The sequence below is a fragment of the Euwallacea similis genome, chromosome 35, assembly GCF_039881205.1.
Source record: "Euwallacea similis isolate ESF13 chromosome 35, ESF131.1, whole genome shotgun sequence".
Lineage (NCBI taxonomy): Eukaryota > Metazoa > Arthropoda > Insecta > Coleoptera > Curculionidae > Euwallacea > Euwallacea similis.
The window spans coordinates 578,632-597,541 of NC_089643.1; the positions used below are offsets into that span (position 1 = coordinate 578,632).

The following is an 18,910-nucleotide window of genomic DNA, read 5'->3' on the forward strand; positions in this document are numbered from 1 at the left end:
TTGTCAAACTATCAATATTTACTACAAACAAAGCTTACCTCGTAACTCTTTCTTTGCTGTTGTTGCTGCTGCTGTTGCTGTTTTTTCAGCAACAAATTCTGCTGTTCCGCCTGCGCCAAGAAACTGGAAAAACTGTCTTTGGACGACATTCCCGGCAAAAGACCACTCAAAGGGTTATTTGCCCGGCTACTTTGGCTTTGAGAGCTGGACGGAACCGAAGTTACGGTTATCGTGAATGGTTTTTGCGATGGACCATGCGAAGTAGTCACGGGCGCAGAAGTGGGAGTTACTGTGACGCTGGGTGTCACGGGTTGCTTTTTGGTGATGGGTTCAGGGAAAAGCGATTGTTCCTTTGCAGCCGACAGGCCGAGAACTATCTCGTCAAGTTTGCGTCTCTTCTTTTCTTTGCCAATTACAGGCTCTGGTTCAGGCTGAAAATCATATCCTATTTATTTATTCTATCACAACCACTTATAAATGTGGAATTGCATAAGTGAGTTCCATACTTACGCAATTTTTCCTTTTCATCAGCTTTGACAACGTATCATCAAGTTTGGTGCCTGCCTTTGATGAACCCATTGACACTGAAGATTTCTTGATTGAGAAGTCTTGAACTTCATTTTGAATGTCAATTGAAAGTTTGTCCTGAGGTTTGGATATGCTGGAGTAAAAGAGAAAACACATTGAAATATACGCTTATGACAATTCATTTAAAGCAACTCTTATAGGATGTATATTGAACAAAAAAAATGCACACGTACAGTAATGCAGACCCGAACTGTAGTTTCGTACAATAAAAGCTTTCAACTTCTTGAGCTATAAAGATATTTTGTTTTAAGATAGATTTAATCTCAAATTAATGGCATCTTTATCATTTAATTTCTGCTATTGATCAGGATATCCTAATTAATTACATTTTGCACATGGCTTTATTGAAAACAATGCAACAACGTTTCCACATCTTAACTTATCTTAAACACACTATATACGTACATAGATCATATTATAGTAATATTGTACCTATTTATCTAGAGATTGCGTAATTTCATATAAAAAAACTATCAAAATCAGACTTCACCCATTCTCCTGATGAGGCACATAGACAGATTTTACAGCACGCAATACCTCAACGAACAAAAATGGTAACGTTACGTTGTTCTTTCGTTTTAAGATTATCATGGCTGCACATTGAGAAACGCATATCAGAACGTACCACCTGCGTTGTCATTTTTTAGAATTGTATACAGATTTAGGAAAATTATATCCAATGTTTTCACTTTCTTCACTACAAAGTAAATTTTAGATCCATCCTCTCAAGAATATCCTACATTTCTTTCAATTTCGAGTTCAACGAATTAATGAGGTAAAAATTAAACCGCAATAGACTCACAACACACGAAAAGAACACTTACCCAGAACTCAAATCAATAGGTGTCAAAGTGCTGCTTGTGCCAGGAATCACAGTGGTCTGGCCTATAGTTTTGGGCGTCATGGATGACTGATATTTGCTCGAAAAATCAAACGGCATCCCCATTCCCATGCTACTCAACGAGGAAGCCCTGTGTTGATGAGCCGGAGGCGGCTGCAAGCTTCCCTGAGGAGTAGATCGCCTGGAATCTTCTGAATCGTCCTCCCACTGACCTTTCATCGAAGCACCCATGTGACTGCTATTTAACAAAGCGTGTAACTTGGCTCTTTCCGTCTCCACATCAATGGCTATATGTCTTTTGCGTTTGTCCATTTTTTTCCCCAGGGAAATGTCAATATCGGGGGTTGAGACCTCGCGTTTGGGAGGATCATTGGGCAGCTCGTGAATGGGCACATCAAACTCGTTTCCGATTCCAGTGGCATAAGCGGAAAATGATTTTGGTGCCGGCCATTCGTTGGACTCAACTGCAAATATGATGTGTTGCAAACGAACTTGTATGGCGTATTCCTTAGGCCATTTAACTACGTTATTGAATAGTTGGGCAACCGTGGTCTCGCTGAAATCTAAAGCTTGTCCTGATGCGGGTTTATCTTTAAGGACGAAGGTGTCTACTTGGGAAAGTCGAGATAAGGGTTGAATCACTTCTAGATCCGGAAACATGGCTTTGAGCTGCGCGGCCTGCTTGTTGGCTGACAACTCTTCTTCTGATAACTTCGGAGAAGGTTCCTTCTCCTTTTTAACCGGCTCAGGTTCTTTTTTCACTTCTTCTTCAACTTCCTCTTTAGTAGCTGGAGCCTCAGTTTCTTTAATCTCTTCAGGAACTGCTTCACTCTGCGCCAGAGGCGCCTCTTTAATTTCTTTCACAACACTCTCTTCTTTAACTTCTTCTTTCAGATCTTTATCCTTTTTCTCTTCTTCCGTGTGAACAGGCTTGCTGTCAACTTTCTCGGCAGTGTCGTCACACACAGGCGAAACCTTCTTCTCAGTTTCAATGTTTTCCTTCTTAGGAATAACCTTCTCGATCTTCAAAGTGCCCTCTCCTTTTTCCAATTTGACCAAAATCTCGTCTTTATCAAACTTCAAAATATCCTCGTGACTTTCCAGCTTAATAGCGTCTTTCGATTCCGGTGGTTCAGAATTAACTTTCTTGCGTAGAATCTCGTGAAATGAAAATTCAGGGTCATTTAACAGACAATGGTCAGTTTTGCCTAGTCCATATTTGGCTACTCCAATGAGTAACTCCCGGTCGTGTTTCCCGGGTACCCACCAATCTGGCATATCTGCCGACGTCACACACAATTGAAGCCTTTCTTCCAGTTTGGGGTGCGTTAAAATTTCTTCACGAATTCTAGACAACAACTCCAACCTCTCCAGAGTTCGCCGGGCTTTCTCTTCATTTATATGCTCTATCGTCGAGTCGTAACTGCCATCTTCAACGTTCGTCCCAGTTTGTTTCTTGCACATTATTACGAAATGTTTGTAATATTCGGTAAGTTCTTCGTCGGACTTCTTCTCCAGCTTGGCAAGCTGTTTAAACTTGGACCAATCGTATTTTTTGGTTTTTCGGTTGTAAATAATCCCGAATGACGAAGTAACGCGGAAGAAATCGCTCTCTTCTCGCTTGGTCCAGCGTTTGGAAATGGTGGGTCGTTCGTAGGACTTTGAGGAATCCTTTAAGGCTTGTTCTAAAGCTTGCTTGCCTTGACGTTCCATCTTCTGAAACATGAAAATTTAAGTTTTGCCTTTGGGTTAAGGTCGAGAGGCAAATTTAATTCAAAGTGAAATCTAAAGTGAACTTTAGATTTTCCCTAATAGGTTAACACGGAATAAAACAGTGGAAATTAACTTGGAAAATCTCCAAATGCGCATGCGCGATTACTACATTTGAAATGTGTTTTAATCTTCTAGATAATGAAATTCATAACTTTTTGGTCCAAATTGGTTCTGAGGATGGATTTTTTCGATCAAACTTGAAAAATTCACTATTTTATCAATCCCTGATGAAACACAACAGTATATGCTAATGCTTCATTTGATTTGTTATGTTACTACCTCGATTAACATTTATTTTTTTAATTTTTGATAGGCATTTTGAAAGATGTTTGAGAATTTTCAAAGAACTTCAAAGAGATCTGAGAACCTGTCAAAAAATTAGAAAAAGGACAAATTTTGCACATGTGCAAATGAATTTATCCAGGAGAAGAATTACCTCAAAACTGACCTTAAACAACAATTGAGTTCACGCTTGTTTATTTTTTGGGGTGCCTTCCTCACATATTTAGCATTAACATAGCTTTTATGGGGATGGCTTTGTAATCTACAGTCATTATATATTGACTTATGTGCTACCGATCTTATTCGAAGACATTAAAAAGTCGCAAATAAAAAATATTTGTATTTTTAACTAGATTTTCCTTAAAAAACATCACATTAAAATTTTTTTATCGAAAATGCAATATTTTTGCATTACTGACATATTTTTAATGGAACACCCTGTATATTATTATATATTCGAAAATATTTCAATTTCTAAATTCCAATATAAATAGTTCTGCTTCTTTCCAATTAGCCGCTGTGTCATTATTACAATTTAAACAATTTTAAAACTGCATATACTACTGTACTCTCTGATAGTCACTTTCTACATATTCACGGCTACCTCATCCTATGATTCAATACAAATTTTGTAACTTTTAAATCCATATAACAAATATATAAAAGTATACATATTTGAAAAAAAAAAAAAGATCTTTCCGAAAATTTACTAATATGTATACAGATGTATTAATATATTTAACAGTTTTCCATTTTAAAAAAATGTTAAAAATACAAATGTTTTGTATTTATGACTTTATAATACCTTTTCACATAAGCCCGGTAGTCCATGGGTTAAAATACATATAATATATGCCCCTAAACATATTTGGTATTGACGCCACACATGGAATGTAACAGACAAAAAAAATTGTCGTGTATACTAAAACATCAACCTGACAAAAATTAATGCAGGAGGGTCAAATAACGAAATAAATCATGCCTGACGGAAATGATAACTTACCAATAAATAGAGAGCTAACTGTTGCAAATCCCATCCTTGCAACCCCATGGCGGCCGTTGGGTCTCGGGAGTCGAATTGTTGCGACACTTGTGCGAGAGCAGCTAGGGGAGAAGTGAGGCTACTCAGGGTGGAAGCCTCCAGTTGCTGTTGCTGCTGTTGCTATAGAGACACATACAAATTCTAATCTACCCACCAACAACCACGACCCACATGCGATCAGGATCGGATTATCCTGAGATAAAACATTTTTCCTCACGCATTTTGGAAATTAACAAGAGAAAATAGAACAAACACGCAATTTCCAAACTCAATCCGAACCTGCATGCAAAGGGAGTGCGCGATTAAGAGAGGGGTGTAAGGGGGGTAGATACTGACAAAAAACACAATAATAAACAGTACAATGAATATACTTTTGTATTATTTTACTTGAACATACCTTTGCTTTGCTTGCCTGCAACTTCTGCTCTTCTTTTCGGTAATTTCTTTGATACGACGTAATGACTCGTCTAAGCCGCGTATTCAAGTCAGTGATAGTGGGCCACGTCTTATCGTCTCCAGTATCATCCTTCATGTCGCCCTCTTCGAGCTGTTGACTTTCGGAACAAGCAGAAGGCCCCGGAGAAGGCTCTGCCACCTCTGAATTAACTTCCGAATTGTCCCGATTGCGCGATTTGAGGCTGGATTCCTCGTTGGTATCCTCATCGTCCATGTCGTCCTCGTTGCTGCGAAAAAATTTTTGTTCGATAGGAAAGAAGTTCGGAAAGCAATAAGTGTTTGATGACTGAATTTTATACGGAGGTTTCATTTCAAAATCAACCACCCTAAATGTCTTTTTAATTGTGTTTAAAATTTGTTTTGAGAAAAAACCGTCCAATTTAAGTCCACGTAACAGAATTTTCTTACTCACCTTTTGTTGTTCTGCTAGTGGTGTCAAACTAAGAATCGAACATTTCATTTTTGTAAACTGCATAAACTTTCCTTTTCTCTCTCCAAATCTCGATAGACGTGTTTTTTTTTCTCAAATAAAATCTTTCACAGACTCAAAAGTTATTTAAATGTGGTTTGCTTTGATATGAAAGCCCCGTATGTTCCTAACGTAGGTTCCTAACCGGTTCTGCTGGGAGCATTATGGACGACAAAAATATGAGGTTAAACCCTGCAACAGGAGGTGATGCGTGGCATTATGGCCGCAATAAAAAAAATGATGAAAATCCCAGCAATAGATAATATAAAATACAAGCAGCAAAAGTGCCGCGAATGCCGAAGCATGCGCGACACCCTCGTTAAGCACATAAAAGAGTTAAAAAAACAAACCTAACTCTACCGTAAGCCCTGGCCTGGCAAAAAGTGACGCTCAAAGTACTTACTTGTGCCCTTGACTGGGGGTTGCGGGTTGCATATGCATCAGAATCTCCTTGTCAGAGGGGGGCCCGCACCGAGCCAGGAAACACAGGGCCGGATCCTGGCGCATCGCGGTGTAATTCTCGTAGCCGTGTTTCCAAGTTCCGATCAGCAACGACTTGTCGAACTCCGAGTCCCACCAGGGGGCGGGCAATTGCTCCGTAACCGGGGGGTATATCGGCAGGGCACTGTGTCGGTAGGCGCGCGCGCACACACATGGAATTAATTCGCCAATTGTTAATTTTGATTGGTAATGCTTTCTTTGATTTGCTATTGTTTCTTTCTTTGAACAGTATCATCGCGAGCTTGAGTGAACTTCAGGTGGACAAGAATCTGTCTAAAATTTAATCAATAGGTTCTTTGGGTATTTCAGTTGATGACTTTATAAAAACCGTACTATACGGACCTAAATAGGGTGCCACAAGTTCACATCAAAGTACTTTGTAATGGATAAAAGCAATATCTCAGATATTAAATTAAATTGTGAACGCGGTTTGCAAAAATATATGATCTCTAATATATGCCAACCGTCAATTGCTTAGGAGATCTGCGTTCGAAGACCCTTCTTCTTTTGATAAGAGTTCTTTCTGAAATTTTTTTAATTTTCTACTCGTTTATTGATTTTCCATGAAGGTCCGATGTGAGAACATGACATTTTTTGACCTTGCGAAAATTTAATAGAATTTGTCTTTAAAAAAAGCCCTTTCCTGCTGACTCCGACACGTGAAAATAAATATGGCACCCATAAAACAAAAAATTTGTGCATCTTACAGGCTGCAAAAAATTATATAACACCGGGTGTTGCGGGGTGAGCGGTGTAGCCACTTTGTCTTCTATTTACTCAATTTGCATTATTATTTTAGGTGAGTAGGTTAGATTTAAATCTATTATCCTGCGTTTTCAGGTGTTTTCTTCAGAACTATACGATTGTTAATCATGAGTGTGTGAAAGTCCTTTTCATTTACATAATTCCATTTAAACATCAAGAATTGCCCAATATCCTGTTAGCAACTTCAAATAATCCAAAGATGACCTTTATCACTCAAAACAAGGCACCAAATTTGATGATTTAAAAAGTCTCGGCCTGAAAAATATTTACCAAATCCCGTCAAATGGCAAAATTTCTTTTTTCTCTCATTTACTGGCATCGACAAGTCCACCTAAAGTGTCTACAAAAGCTCAATTGAAGAGTTTCTCAAAAATAATAATTTGGTTTCGAGTGCCGTACCGCTTACATTTTCACTCTTACATATGAGAATGAACCTTCAACGTAATTTTTGAGCGTCCTACAGTGTCTAGTGTCAAGCACGGTTAAGCTACTTCCACCGAAGAACCCTCAAAAACGAATCAGAATGTGACGCGATGGGCGAGTCAAACGCGCTCGGCACTAAGTCAATTATTATTTTTGAAAAACTTCATTCTCATATATAAAGGGGGGTAGGGGCGTTGGGACCCACAATATATATTAGTGTTAAAACGAGAATGTAAAAGCGATAAGCTGTGATAAAAGGGTAATGATACGAGTTAAAATAGTCTGGATGCAAAAAGCTGTCTGGCATGACCTCGGGAAGCATCATGCATAAATATACTGGAAGGTCATCTGGAATGCAGCGGTACTGTTTTAATAGAAAATATTTCAAATCCACTGCATTCCGGATAAACGAATTTAAGGTAAGCTGGAATCCCAACCTTGGAGATTAAATAAATGCTTATAAATATAAAAAATAGAACATGAAACAGAAACTCTTACCTTAAGACTTAGGCAATTAGTTATATTTCCTTTGCCTCTTATTTTAGGTTAAAGATTAATAAGTTGAGTAAAAAATGATAAAAACAAAGTGACCAAAGGCTACTTATGATGAGACAAAATTGCAGCAACTAGTTAAAGACTCACCTGGCTTGCACTCCGTCAGTAATGTGCTGGACCAAGTCTCCAATGATTTCATGCTTAATGTAATACAGCATGCGAACTCGAAGAAGCACCCTGGAATTAAAAACAAAATCTTCAAACGTCGCTTCAAAAGAAATAAAATAATACGTAAATCTCCAAATAAATCAGAGTTTGAGAAGTTGTTTTTCTCATTGAATACCTACGTATTCTCTAAATTAGCATGAAAATCATCATTAAAACTGAATTCAATGTATTCGACGAAATCAAACCAGAAACTTACTTGTTGGCGTGCCTGCCCAAATGCTTTTTATAATTGTTCTCTAAAAATATGTCCCCATCGTACTTCTCGTCTTTGCTCCAATGATTCGGATCGGTTAAGGCGGCGTGCCTAGTATCTTTGCTCGGTTTTCTTTTGTGTTTATTCCGAATTCCTCTGGGAACAGGATCTTTCAGACCTTGATGATTCCTAGATATTTTTTGCTCGCCACCTTCAGTGGGAGCAATCAAGTCCCAAATGAAGTTGCGAATTTTCTCATCCCCTCTATAGAATCTTAGACAGAAGAGCAGCTGTAAATTAAAAAAATATATACTGAGGGAGTCCCGAAATTAGTTCTCCATAATTACGGGACATTCTACTTGTCCACAATCCAATATTCCATGTGTCTAAATACAATAAAAAGTTCCGAATATCAACACAGCTCTGAAAATGCTTCGTTACTGAGATATAGGGTGTTAGAGGTTATTTAATTCGGACTTAATTTATAGGGTCACACGTTCACAAGTTAGTTAAGAGACGTTAAACTCGATATACTGGAAAATGTAGAATGGAATGTTGACACACACATATTGCATGTTAATTCTGGAAATCAAACAGGATAAAGATTCCACAAAGAGATCAGAAATATAAATAATCATGACAAAAACTTGGAATAATCACAGACAATCACGAAAAGTAATAGAATCTGCCTGCTCAAATACACTACTGTTTCTACACTACTAACGGTTTGGTACCCCTATCAGGTACAATCTGGTCTCACATATTTTTATACTGCCATAGAGAAAATAGTGCCTTCCGGACCGTGTTAGTCATGTGGATGTTCAATATGAGCGAATATGATAAGTCCTAGGTGCTTTACTTCTGTTGAAAACGGAATTACAACACCAAAAAGGAAAAGCTAGTTCAGGAGGTCCAGTTTCTTTTTTTTTGCTAAACGCAACAATAACTATTTCTTGAGATCAATTGCCAGGTTTTCTTTTTCGCGCCAGTTGCACACTACTGTTATCCAACGCCTCCTAAATGGTACTTAAAACTAGTACTATGTCGCCTGCATAGGCTTGCACTTTTACTTCCTATAAAGCAAGAATGGTCAACCAATAGGTCAGCCACAAGGGGTGAAAAGGAAAAGAATCCCCCTGCGGAATATTCCTGGCCGCCCTAAATTTAACTGTGCCTCCATGCAGAGTGTCAACACTCATTATGGATTTCAAACATGTTGTGAATCCAGTTGATTATTATTTCAATTTCTCATGCTTTAGCAGTATCAAGTAGTGAGTCTGGTGGCGTACTGTTAAATCCACTTGCTATGCCTACGAAGATTTCCAACGTCAATTCTTTGGCGGTCAGAAAAGTACTTTAAGATATATTTAAGCAACAATTGAAATTTGGAATCAGGCACAAATGCGCCTGGCGAAAGTTACCGGCAGTAAGTACATAGGCCTGGATATGAATTTTGCAAGGTAAAGATGATTAATGAGTCCAAAACCAATTCACAGGACTTAAAGACAGTTTTCGCTATTTCGGTCAATAAAGAGTCACTGCTGTTGTTCACAGAATTCTCAAAGAGAAAGTGCCTTTCAGTGACAAATGATTTTTGTATTCATCGAAATATCGAAAATTATCAAATAGTATGCTTAATTTACATATCTGTAAGCTTTCTGAGTCCATATTATGGTTCTTTACCTTCAATTATAATTATCTTGCAAAATTCATATGGGGATCTGTATATTCGCTACCAGTAACATTTAACAGGTACATTTGTGCCCGATTCTGAACTCCATATTACTTAAATATGTTGAAAAAAATCCCCCTCTGTACTTTCTACTTTTTGATCAGAATTAGCCCTCTTACTTTCAATGATTATCGGTGGTCAAGTTCTTGTTGCGAATATTTGTATTTCTGACCTCTGCAATTTCTAATGATATCTCAAGTGATATCCCAATAAGTAACAAAACCGAATTAAAGTCACCTGCTACATTTCTCTTACATTTTCAGGAGACATGCTGACAAATTATACCTTCAGGCATTTGTTTGTCTTGAAGCATTAAGCATTAAGTCTCGATTTTGTGACACTAGCAACCATTACCCAATTGTTTCAAATATCATGAAATTTCAATTACTTTAACGATTTCTTGTATGCAAACAAACCCACCTAAACAGGTTCATTTATATAATGGTTTAAACAAATTATAGAATGTTGGAATAATGTATTTTAAATTCATTATGTTGTTTGTGTTGTTAGATTTAGATGAGTTCTAAAGATCTAGAAGTAGCATTAAGGAACGGTTTTTTCATAAAAATTATAGATCGTTCGAGTATTTATAGTTGTTAGAGCTCTAATTTATAGAAGTGTATAAATGAATAAAGTTCCAACAGTGCGATTTCGGACAACTTGTAGTTTTTGACCATTGCTAAAAGATACTTACAATCACTCTGGCGCAATCCTCAATATCTTGCTCTCTCCATCCTTTCCTCAATTGCGAATTTTGAAGAATCTCCGTCCAACGTCCCCAGCCAAAGGTCAATAATCCCCGCTCAACCATAAAACATTCCCTTCTGGACCAACTTCCATACACCATCTCCCCTTTCTCCCCTTCCCTCGGGTAATAATCATCACCTCTCAGTCTCTTTTTCCTAAGTTTGTTTCTCTTACTCCTCAAACCCATAGGGTCATTCTCAGGATCGGAATCAGAGGAGCTTTCCAATTCTGACATATCCAAGGCACTCTCATCATGCCCATATCTCTTGATTTGGGTTCTGCGTCGCGGCTCAGCAATCACTAAATCTTCCGTCTCGTCCTTTTCTGTTGTATCTATATCAGCCTTCCTCGCCCACTTGTTCCAGAAATCTGGATCATCCAAGTCAATATCTGATCTGCTGGCGCTGGAAGCGAAGCTAGCTTTGGAAAAAGTTGACCCTTTCTCAGACTCCATTGTTATAACTTGAGTCCTTCTCGCTAGAATCACATCAATGTCTTCTTCGCAAAATTTATCTCCATCATTTTCTTCATCAAGTAAAGCCCCATAAGCTCCCTTTTTAAGCAAATCTTCAATCTCTTTTTTACTCAACTGTCTATGACCCGATCCTTTATCCCCTTGACTAGTATTCATGCTCTGCAAAACAGCTTTATCTAGCCCGAGCTTCAAAGATGCTTTATCAAACATTTCCCGCTCGTAGGTATTTCTACATAACAATCTGTAAATTTTAACCATCTTCTGTTGGCCTATCCTATGACATCTTGCCTGGGCTTGCAAGTCGTTCTGCGGGTTCCAGTCACTGTCGTATATAATTACTGTGTCCGCTGCTGTGAGGTTAATTCCCAAACCTCCAGCTTTAGTGCATAATAAGAACACAAATCTATCAGAATCGGGTTTTGAGAAACGATCAATTGCAGCTTGTCTAAGATTTCCCCTAATCCTCCCATCAATTCTCTCATAGGGATACTTTCGATACATAAGGTAATCCTCCAGGATGTCTAGACATTTAACCATCTGACTGAAAACCAAAACTCTATGGCCATTGGCCTTCAATTTGGCTAGCAGTTTATCGATTAGCACCATCTTACCACTTGAATTTATCAACGCCTTGTAATACGCATCTGGATCTTCTCCATTCTGCTGTTTGAAGTCATACTGGATTTGATCCTCAGCTCCATTGAGCAAGTAAGGATGGATACAACATTTCCTCAACTCCATCATTGTATTCATCAAATTAGGAATGTTTGAGTAAGTAGTTCCTTTAGTGAGAAAAGAAAAGTTTCTCTCCAAAATTCCTCTATAGTACTTCTTCTGGATATTAGTCAGTTCAACTTCAACCACAGTCTCCTCCTTGGGAGCTAAGGATTTTTCAACATCCTCTTTAAGCCTTCTAAGCATCATGGGCTTCAACAAACACTGTAATTTGTGCACTTCTTGTTCGGTCTTCAAAGACCCAAATTCCTTCAAAAACACATCTGATTTTGAAAACTGAGTAGGTTCCAAAAAGTTTAGCAACGAAAACAATTCATTCACATTATTCTGCAGTGGGGTTCCAGATAGGAGCACTCGGTGCTCCAAAGACAGTTGCCGTAAGCCTTCCAGAAGTTTGCAATTGCGGTTCTTAAGTCTGTGCGCTTCGTCAATGACGCACAACCTCCAACTAAAACCTTTTAAATCGGCAAAATCGTTGACGATAATCTCAAAGGTTGTGATTAGGATATTGAACTTTGTGAGATCCCTTATATGTTGACCTTTATCGTTTTTATAATACATTTCATACTCTTGAATCATGTTTCTGCTGGTGGCAGAGCCATGGTAAACAATCACATTCATATCAGTCCAGCTTTCTATTTCTCTCTGCCAGTTGGGAATAGTGGAGAGTGGAGCAATTACCAAAAAAGGTCCCCTGATTCCGTACTCCCAAACTGAATGGATAAAAGTCAAACTTTGTATAGTTTTGCCCAATCCCATCTCATCTGCCAAAATACAATTCCGTCCATTGTACCAAGAAAAGAGAAGCCAATTTAAACCTTCCAGCTGATACTCTCTTAGGCTATTACTCCCTTTGTACACAGGAGATTCATCTAATTTACACCAGGCCTCTGGGGTAGGTCTCTTCTTAGGTTTCCATTTATCTTTTGAAGGTATTTTAGCAAATTTCTCGTACTGTTCAATTTTGATGGGATCGACGTCTTCTTCAAGTTCCCAAGTGCAATCCTCATATTGAAGAGAACGCCACTTCACCAAGTAATGTCTTACAGTTTCCTCTGTGGCTGGATCCATGTGTTCCGAAACATCCAATACTCTATCCACCTCGACGTAATCGGGGTTAAACGGCTCTTCATCGAGAGTTTCAAAGATATTAAGCATCTGAGATTGCTTCTGCTTGAAGCGCTTTATCTTATTCCCAATACGCTTATCTCCTTTGAACAACTCATCTTCAGTCTTCCACTCACAGTGCAAATAAGAAAAATTCCGATATTTAACGAAATACTCTTCGATTTCAACCAACTCCGTTTTTTCTTCCTCCTCTTTAACTTTCTCCTCCGCAACATTCTTGTCCTCTCCCTCTTTCTCCTCTTCTTTCACTTTGTCTTTTTCCTCCTCTTCTTCTTCATTATCCTCCTCTTCCTTCTTGACACCTTCAACTTTCACCTCCTTCTTCACAATTCTTGAAGCAAGGACATATTGAACTACCATTGAATCATCATCTGTGGTGTTAACATAGACATAATTCATTCCTTTGGCTGAATCTCCAGCTCCATGAGAGGGTAAATCTTCTGATTCGGTCTCATGAGGGGTTGATGATGAAGATGCTTGTGCGCCTAGTGTTGGTATAGGTAAAATGGGTTTATCAGGAACTAAAGGTTTTCTGCTTCTTGGGGTTGGTGGGGCATCATCGTCTGAGAATCTGAGCATTACGTCATCGATATATTTCTTTCGTTGAGTATTCCTCGCAGACCTTCGCTTGTTTGAGTTATCATCCTCCGGAGGCGAAGGAGGTGGAGTGGTGATGAAATCTTCACCTTCTCCATCCGATTCATTTTGAGCGGCTTTTTTACGTCCACGTTTAGACCCTGATCTACCTCGGGGTTTATTTGCAGCAGAAACTGTTTTCTTTGGAGCTGCTCGTGGTCTTTTAATCTTCTTAGGCATTTCCCCAATTTCCTCGTCCACTTGAGACTCGTCAAAGGCATATTCGTCTTTTTTCGTCTCGTCACTGGATTCGGGCAAAGGGGGTCCATCAGCAGGAGTCTGTGAGTCTGCCTGCATCTCCTGAGGTTCATCTTTCTCCTCGCTTTTCAAATTTTTTTCCGGAGTGGAAGACTCTGGCTCGTCACCAGCTTCTGCCTTAGCCTCAGCTTCCTCGGAAGATCTATTCTCATGAGAAAAAGAATCGTGAGAACTATCAGCTGACTTAAGAATCGATTCTTCCAGGAAACCATCGTCTTGCTCCTCCAGCAGCTTTTTCTTCCTGACATACTTCCGTTTTACTCTTGGTTGGTCGGGAGAGTCTTTAGCCTCCCTCTTCTTGCGCTCTTTGGGCTTCTTTGAATCTTTGGGCTTCCTACCCCTCTTCTTTTCCTCGACCACTTGTTCCAAAGCGAAATCGGTGAATTCTGACATTTCGCTGTTTAATCCAGCACCTGGTGTGACGAAATCTTCAGAAACAGGTAGCAATTGTTGCGGTTGAGGTGTTAGGGGTGATTGAGTTATTTCAGCATAAGCGCCCTTTTCCCCCTTCTTCGATCGAGGTTTTCTAGGTTTCCCTGCACTTTTGCCTCTCCCTCTACCAGTAGTACTTGTAACTTGAGGGCTATCAATCATAGCCGATGAGGAAAACATCGGGCTTTGGAGAATGCACGCAGAACCACCGTTGCACTGATCACTAGCCTCATGTTGGCTAAGAATGTTCAATTTTTCTTGAAGATTTATAATCTTTTCCTGCAATTCCGGAGCTGGAGGCATGCAGTATAATTCCTGCAATTGCTGCTGCAATGCCGCCCTTTCCTGTTGATGGCTTATAGGGGGCTGATACGCACTCATGTCTTGATTAGGCATAATTCCCATGTGGTTTAAATTCTGCATCATTGGAATACCAGCGTGGGGTACTTGTCGCGGGTAACTGTGCTGCTCATAGGGCATATTTGAACTAACCTGAACATTTTGTACATTAGGAGTAACCATCGGGTATTGATTCGGAATTGATGGTTGTTGAGTGGGAGGTGCAGTGCCACCTATTGGTACTGGGGTCTGATTGGAGTGAGAAGCCACCGTTTCAGTGAAACTGTTGTTTAAACCATCTTGAGAGTTCTGATTGTTGGAGTTTCCCATTATATTGGAAATTGAATGCAGATCTGTTGTATTGTGTTCTGTTGAAGGTAAACTGACAGCTGGTTCTACCTGCCTTGCGCTTGGCGGCTGAGGTGTGCTTGAGGGGGAATTCACAGCCTGATCCAAGTTGACCATATTTGACTCCACTTGGTTCACATTCAGACTCGTTAAAGAATGAGATTGCGTCGGAGATGATGGTGACTTCTCTTCAGTTATTTTAACTTCACCTTCTTGCGCAGGTTTCGAGAAAGAGTAACCAAGATTCTGGAAATTAGGACTAGATTCTGAATGATTCGACTCAGCCACTGACTCCTGCGATAATGAGTTTTCTTGATTGTAGGTAAAAACACTAGGCTGAGTCAGATCATCTATTTTAAATCCTTTAGGAGTCTCCGGTCGACTTTGCCCTGGATAAGTAGGTGTTGTGGTACGAACGAAGTTTCCAGAATCAAAGGGCCTACTTTGAGTAGGAGTATGAGGGTTCGAAGTGGAATTAGCCATATTAGGTTCTCCACTCTCTCTACTAAGAGGCTGTAAATTGTGTTCTTGAATAGCATTAGGTAAATTATCATCAGTAGTGGAAGTGGGAGTAGGTGTCGAGGGATGAGATACAGTCGGTTGCCCTATAGGGAGATGGGTAGGTTCCACGTTAGTAGTGCTACTAGGAATTTTGTCAGGCATACTAGTAGTTGGAGACTGAATCGGTGGAAATTCCGACTGAGGTCTTGACGGCAGGTTATGTGAGATTTCCTGGGTGTTTTGCTCAACCATTACTCTGTGCTCCTCAATTTTCTCATTAATTTGTTTAGTAGGAGGGGGCTCTTCTCCATACATGTTTACAGGATTAGGTATAGTAGTAGCAGCTGATGTTGGTAGTTGAGATGGCATTAATGACTGACTGGCTGGAATAGAAGCATTATTAGTGACCTGATCCATTATGTTGATTCCTCCTAAATTTGTTAAATGGGGTCTCGGTGATTGAGGTGGCGGCCACTGTTCAGATAGCTGCTGATTCCTCATGACATTTCCCATAGAAGGGGTTTGAGGCAGACCTAATGAGTTTCGAGACTGGTATGACGGGTACTCAGCCATTCCCGTATTCAAGGGGGGCATCACCATTTGCTCTAAAGCCTGTAAGGTACTTTGTTGCGAATATGACGGCATTGGTCCCGGTGCTGCGTTTTTCGGAGGTAAACTCGGTAAACTAGCTGCAGGCCGAGGACTCATGTTGCTCTGCTGCATCTGCGGATGCTGTTGATGCGGAGACATATTTGGTTTGGCAGGAGACACTACGGGCCTAGGAGAAACTTGAGGCCCTTGGGGTCTTGGAGACATTTGAGGCCTTGGAGACATTTGTGGTGATAATTGGGGGAATGGAGCCCTATATTGGGGACTTGAATTGCCCCCTAATTGACTGGGGTGCTTTGCCCCATATTGTTGCTGTTGGTGAGATTGATTATATCCAACAATTCCAGCAGGATGCTGCGCAATAGGGTTCTGAGTCGGAGGTTGCGGTTGTTGTTGCTGCTGCTGTTGCTGTTGCTGCTGTTGAGGTGGATGAGGCACTGAATGGCCTTGGCCCATATGGCCTGAACTAGGAACGCTCCCTGGATGAGGAAGAGATTGATGTCCCATTTGTCCGTACTGTTGACTCTGCATTGGATCCAGCTGATGATGACTTTGAGGATACTGGTGAGGCATTCTTTGGTGCATGTAACCCCCATACCCTTGATTGGGAGCCGTAGTTGGATAGCTAGGAGCCTGGGGATACCCGTGAGGATGCGGGGCGTGCCTCTGAGGAATTTGGTATGGAGTTTGATGCGTTTGTTGCATTATCCCAGGGAATTGCTGTTGCTTCTGCTCCGGGTATCCTGCCATGGGCTGCTGTCTATACTGACTCATTTGCGGGTAGCGATGCATTGCCGGATAGTGCTGCCCCCAGCCGGCCTGCATGGCATTAGCGTCATTCATAGGTACTTGTTGCATGTCACTCATAGAATACATGGTGTCAGCAGTCGGCTGATAGGAGTACTGATTCGGTGTTGGCGGCGCTACAGGCGGCCTGGGTACTTGTCGAGGGTGGCCGTAGGCGCCTCCGGGCGGACCCATCGGGGGACGACCGTCGGCGGGTGTACCGTAACCTTGCGCGTACACGTTTTGAGGGTTATTGGGATCCATGTGGGAAAACGAGGTAGTATTTGAACCGAATGAGGCCAATTTTTGAAGAGGAGTCTCCTGATGTGAGTAAATTGGCTGAGAGTAAGCCGTTGGCGCATTTCTGTCACCAGTCACCGCCGGATCGAGGTGTACCGCGCCCAACTCGGGCAAATTTTCCAACATGCCACCAGTTCCATCTTCGCCGAACAAGTCGTATGAGTCCATCGCTTTAGGTGGGACATAGCGTTTCTTTGATGCTCATCTCATAGGACCATCTCTGAAAATTAATAGTGCTTATGATAATCAAAACAATATATTCAAATTGTGAACAATAAATGTTTCAATAATCTTTTGAGCATATTTTTTTGTTTTTTTCTCACTAAAAACAACAGTGTTTGAGTATATGTTCACAGGGTGCTACAAATTTACGGAAATGTACGGGAATCTTCTAAACCATAAGATATATGGATATAGGATCAACGTACGTAGAATCCATTTTAAGATTGTAAAAACTTCGATTACTTTCGAACATATTGACATAAAATTGGACATTTCCAATTTCATATTCCATAATTGTTATAAAATTTACTCATTCTGGCAAAAAGAAACTAGGGCATTAAGACATGTTTTATAGGAAATCTAAATATGTAGCAAAATATTTCCTAAGATGCAATGCAAAGTTTGATAAAAGAGAGTAGCGCCTTAATGATACTTCATAACTCTCAGCAACTTTGTAATGTTTTCTAAACAATGTTCTTAATTCAAATGAAACGCTCCGTATATTATTGCATTGATGGATTTGCCTTGTAATCCTAAAAAAATTACATAAAAAACGCTATCCCCATTTTCTACCGTTTTTGAGATATTTATATTCATATAGAAAACAGTTTTGTAACTTCAAGAACAGTTCCGAACAGTTTAAGACTTTTATTTATCATATACGTGAATGACCTTTTCCGAGATGATTCGTCTTCGTAACTGCAGTTAATTCCTCAGAAGACCAGCCCGATATTGTTTTCTGAATGGGAAGGTAGCGAGCTGATTGGGTACCTCTAGTTTTGTTGCAAAATGTGTAAAGTTGTTTGGGGTCCACCTAGACCCCTGTTGAAAGTAGGAGAAACACAAACAAACTCAACTTGAAGTTGAATAGAATATGCTGCCTTTGTATTAAATATAGCATGTCACTGCACTGCCTATTTGTTTATTATCTTTCTCATGCACAGTCCGCAACAAGTTACGGAATTTCCTTTTAGGGCTCATCGCCGGATGCAACTTGAATTTCTATATTTTAGAAACATCTGATCAGAAGAACTCTTGTTTACACCCTAGAGCGCGTTTTGTAGGAGGTAGATCCAAGACTTACAGCTAATAACACTGCCCCCCTGTATTTTGTGCAGCTTCTCTTGATTCTTAATGTTCTCAGAAAGGCTGTAATTAGATGCGCTCTGAAGAGGGTATTTTACTGATTTTAATTCGAATAGGGAGTTTATTAAATAGGTTCAATATCCATATTTCAAGAAAAATTAAATTAAATACATTTTTGATGTGAATGGGTACTACATGAATGTAATGTACTACATATGAACTATTTCTATCGTAGAGAATAATAATTCATTGTACAGAGTGGTCCAAATTCGAAGGGCATCATTAGAATCTCAGAAACTATAAGATTCGAGGTCGCTCAAATTGGAAAAAAGTTGCATAATTTACTGTTCAAGAAAATGCCACTTCGAACTCGGAAAAAATCTAAATACTTTCGGAGATATTCAGGAAAAACTAAAATTTTGCTTCTCTAAAACTAAAATAATTTTTACTTTTTCCTGGCTTATTTTAAAGAGATATTTCAAAACAAATGTCGCTTCATTATCACCACTTTTCCATCCCT

The 18,910-nt window shown here is 39.8% G+C and overlaps 1 protein-coding gene across 4 annotated transcripts in view; it reads right to left on the reverse strand.

Annotated features, from left to right (window-relative positions):
* kis (kismet) overlaps positions 1-18,910 on the reverse strand; it is a 29,084-nt gene that overhangs the window by 5,027 nt on the left and 5,147 nt on the right. For 2 of the 4 annotated variants that reach the window (XM_066404604.1, XM_066404605.1), the window contains exons 2-10: positions 10,483-17,302; positions 8,060-8,346; positions 7,783-7,872; positions 5,855-6,076; positions 4,924-5,209; positions 4,488-4,646; positions 1,413-3,145; positions 511-661; positions 39-431 (exon numbers count right to left, since the gene is read on the reverse strand). In XM_066404604.1, coding sequence (XP_066260701.1) covers positions 39-431; positions 511-661; positions 1,413-3,145; positions 4,488-4,646; positions 4,924-5,209; positions 5,855-6,076; positions 7,783-7,872; positions 8,060-8,346; positions 10,483-17,250 — 10,089 coding nt within the window. In that variant the 5' untranslated portion in view covers positions 17,251-17,302. The remainder of the gene's footprint in view (positions 1-38; positions 432-510; positions 662-1,412; positions 3,146-4,487; positions 4,647-4,923; positions 5,210-5,854; positions 6,077-7,782; positions 7,873-8,059; positions 8,347-10,482; positions 17,303-18,910) is intronic. The other 2 variants (XM_066404606.1, XM_066404608.1) reach the window with 2 other exon arrangements.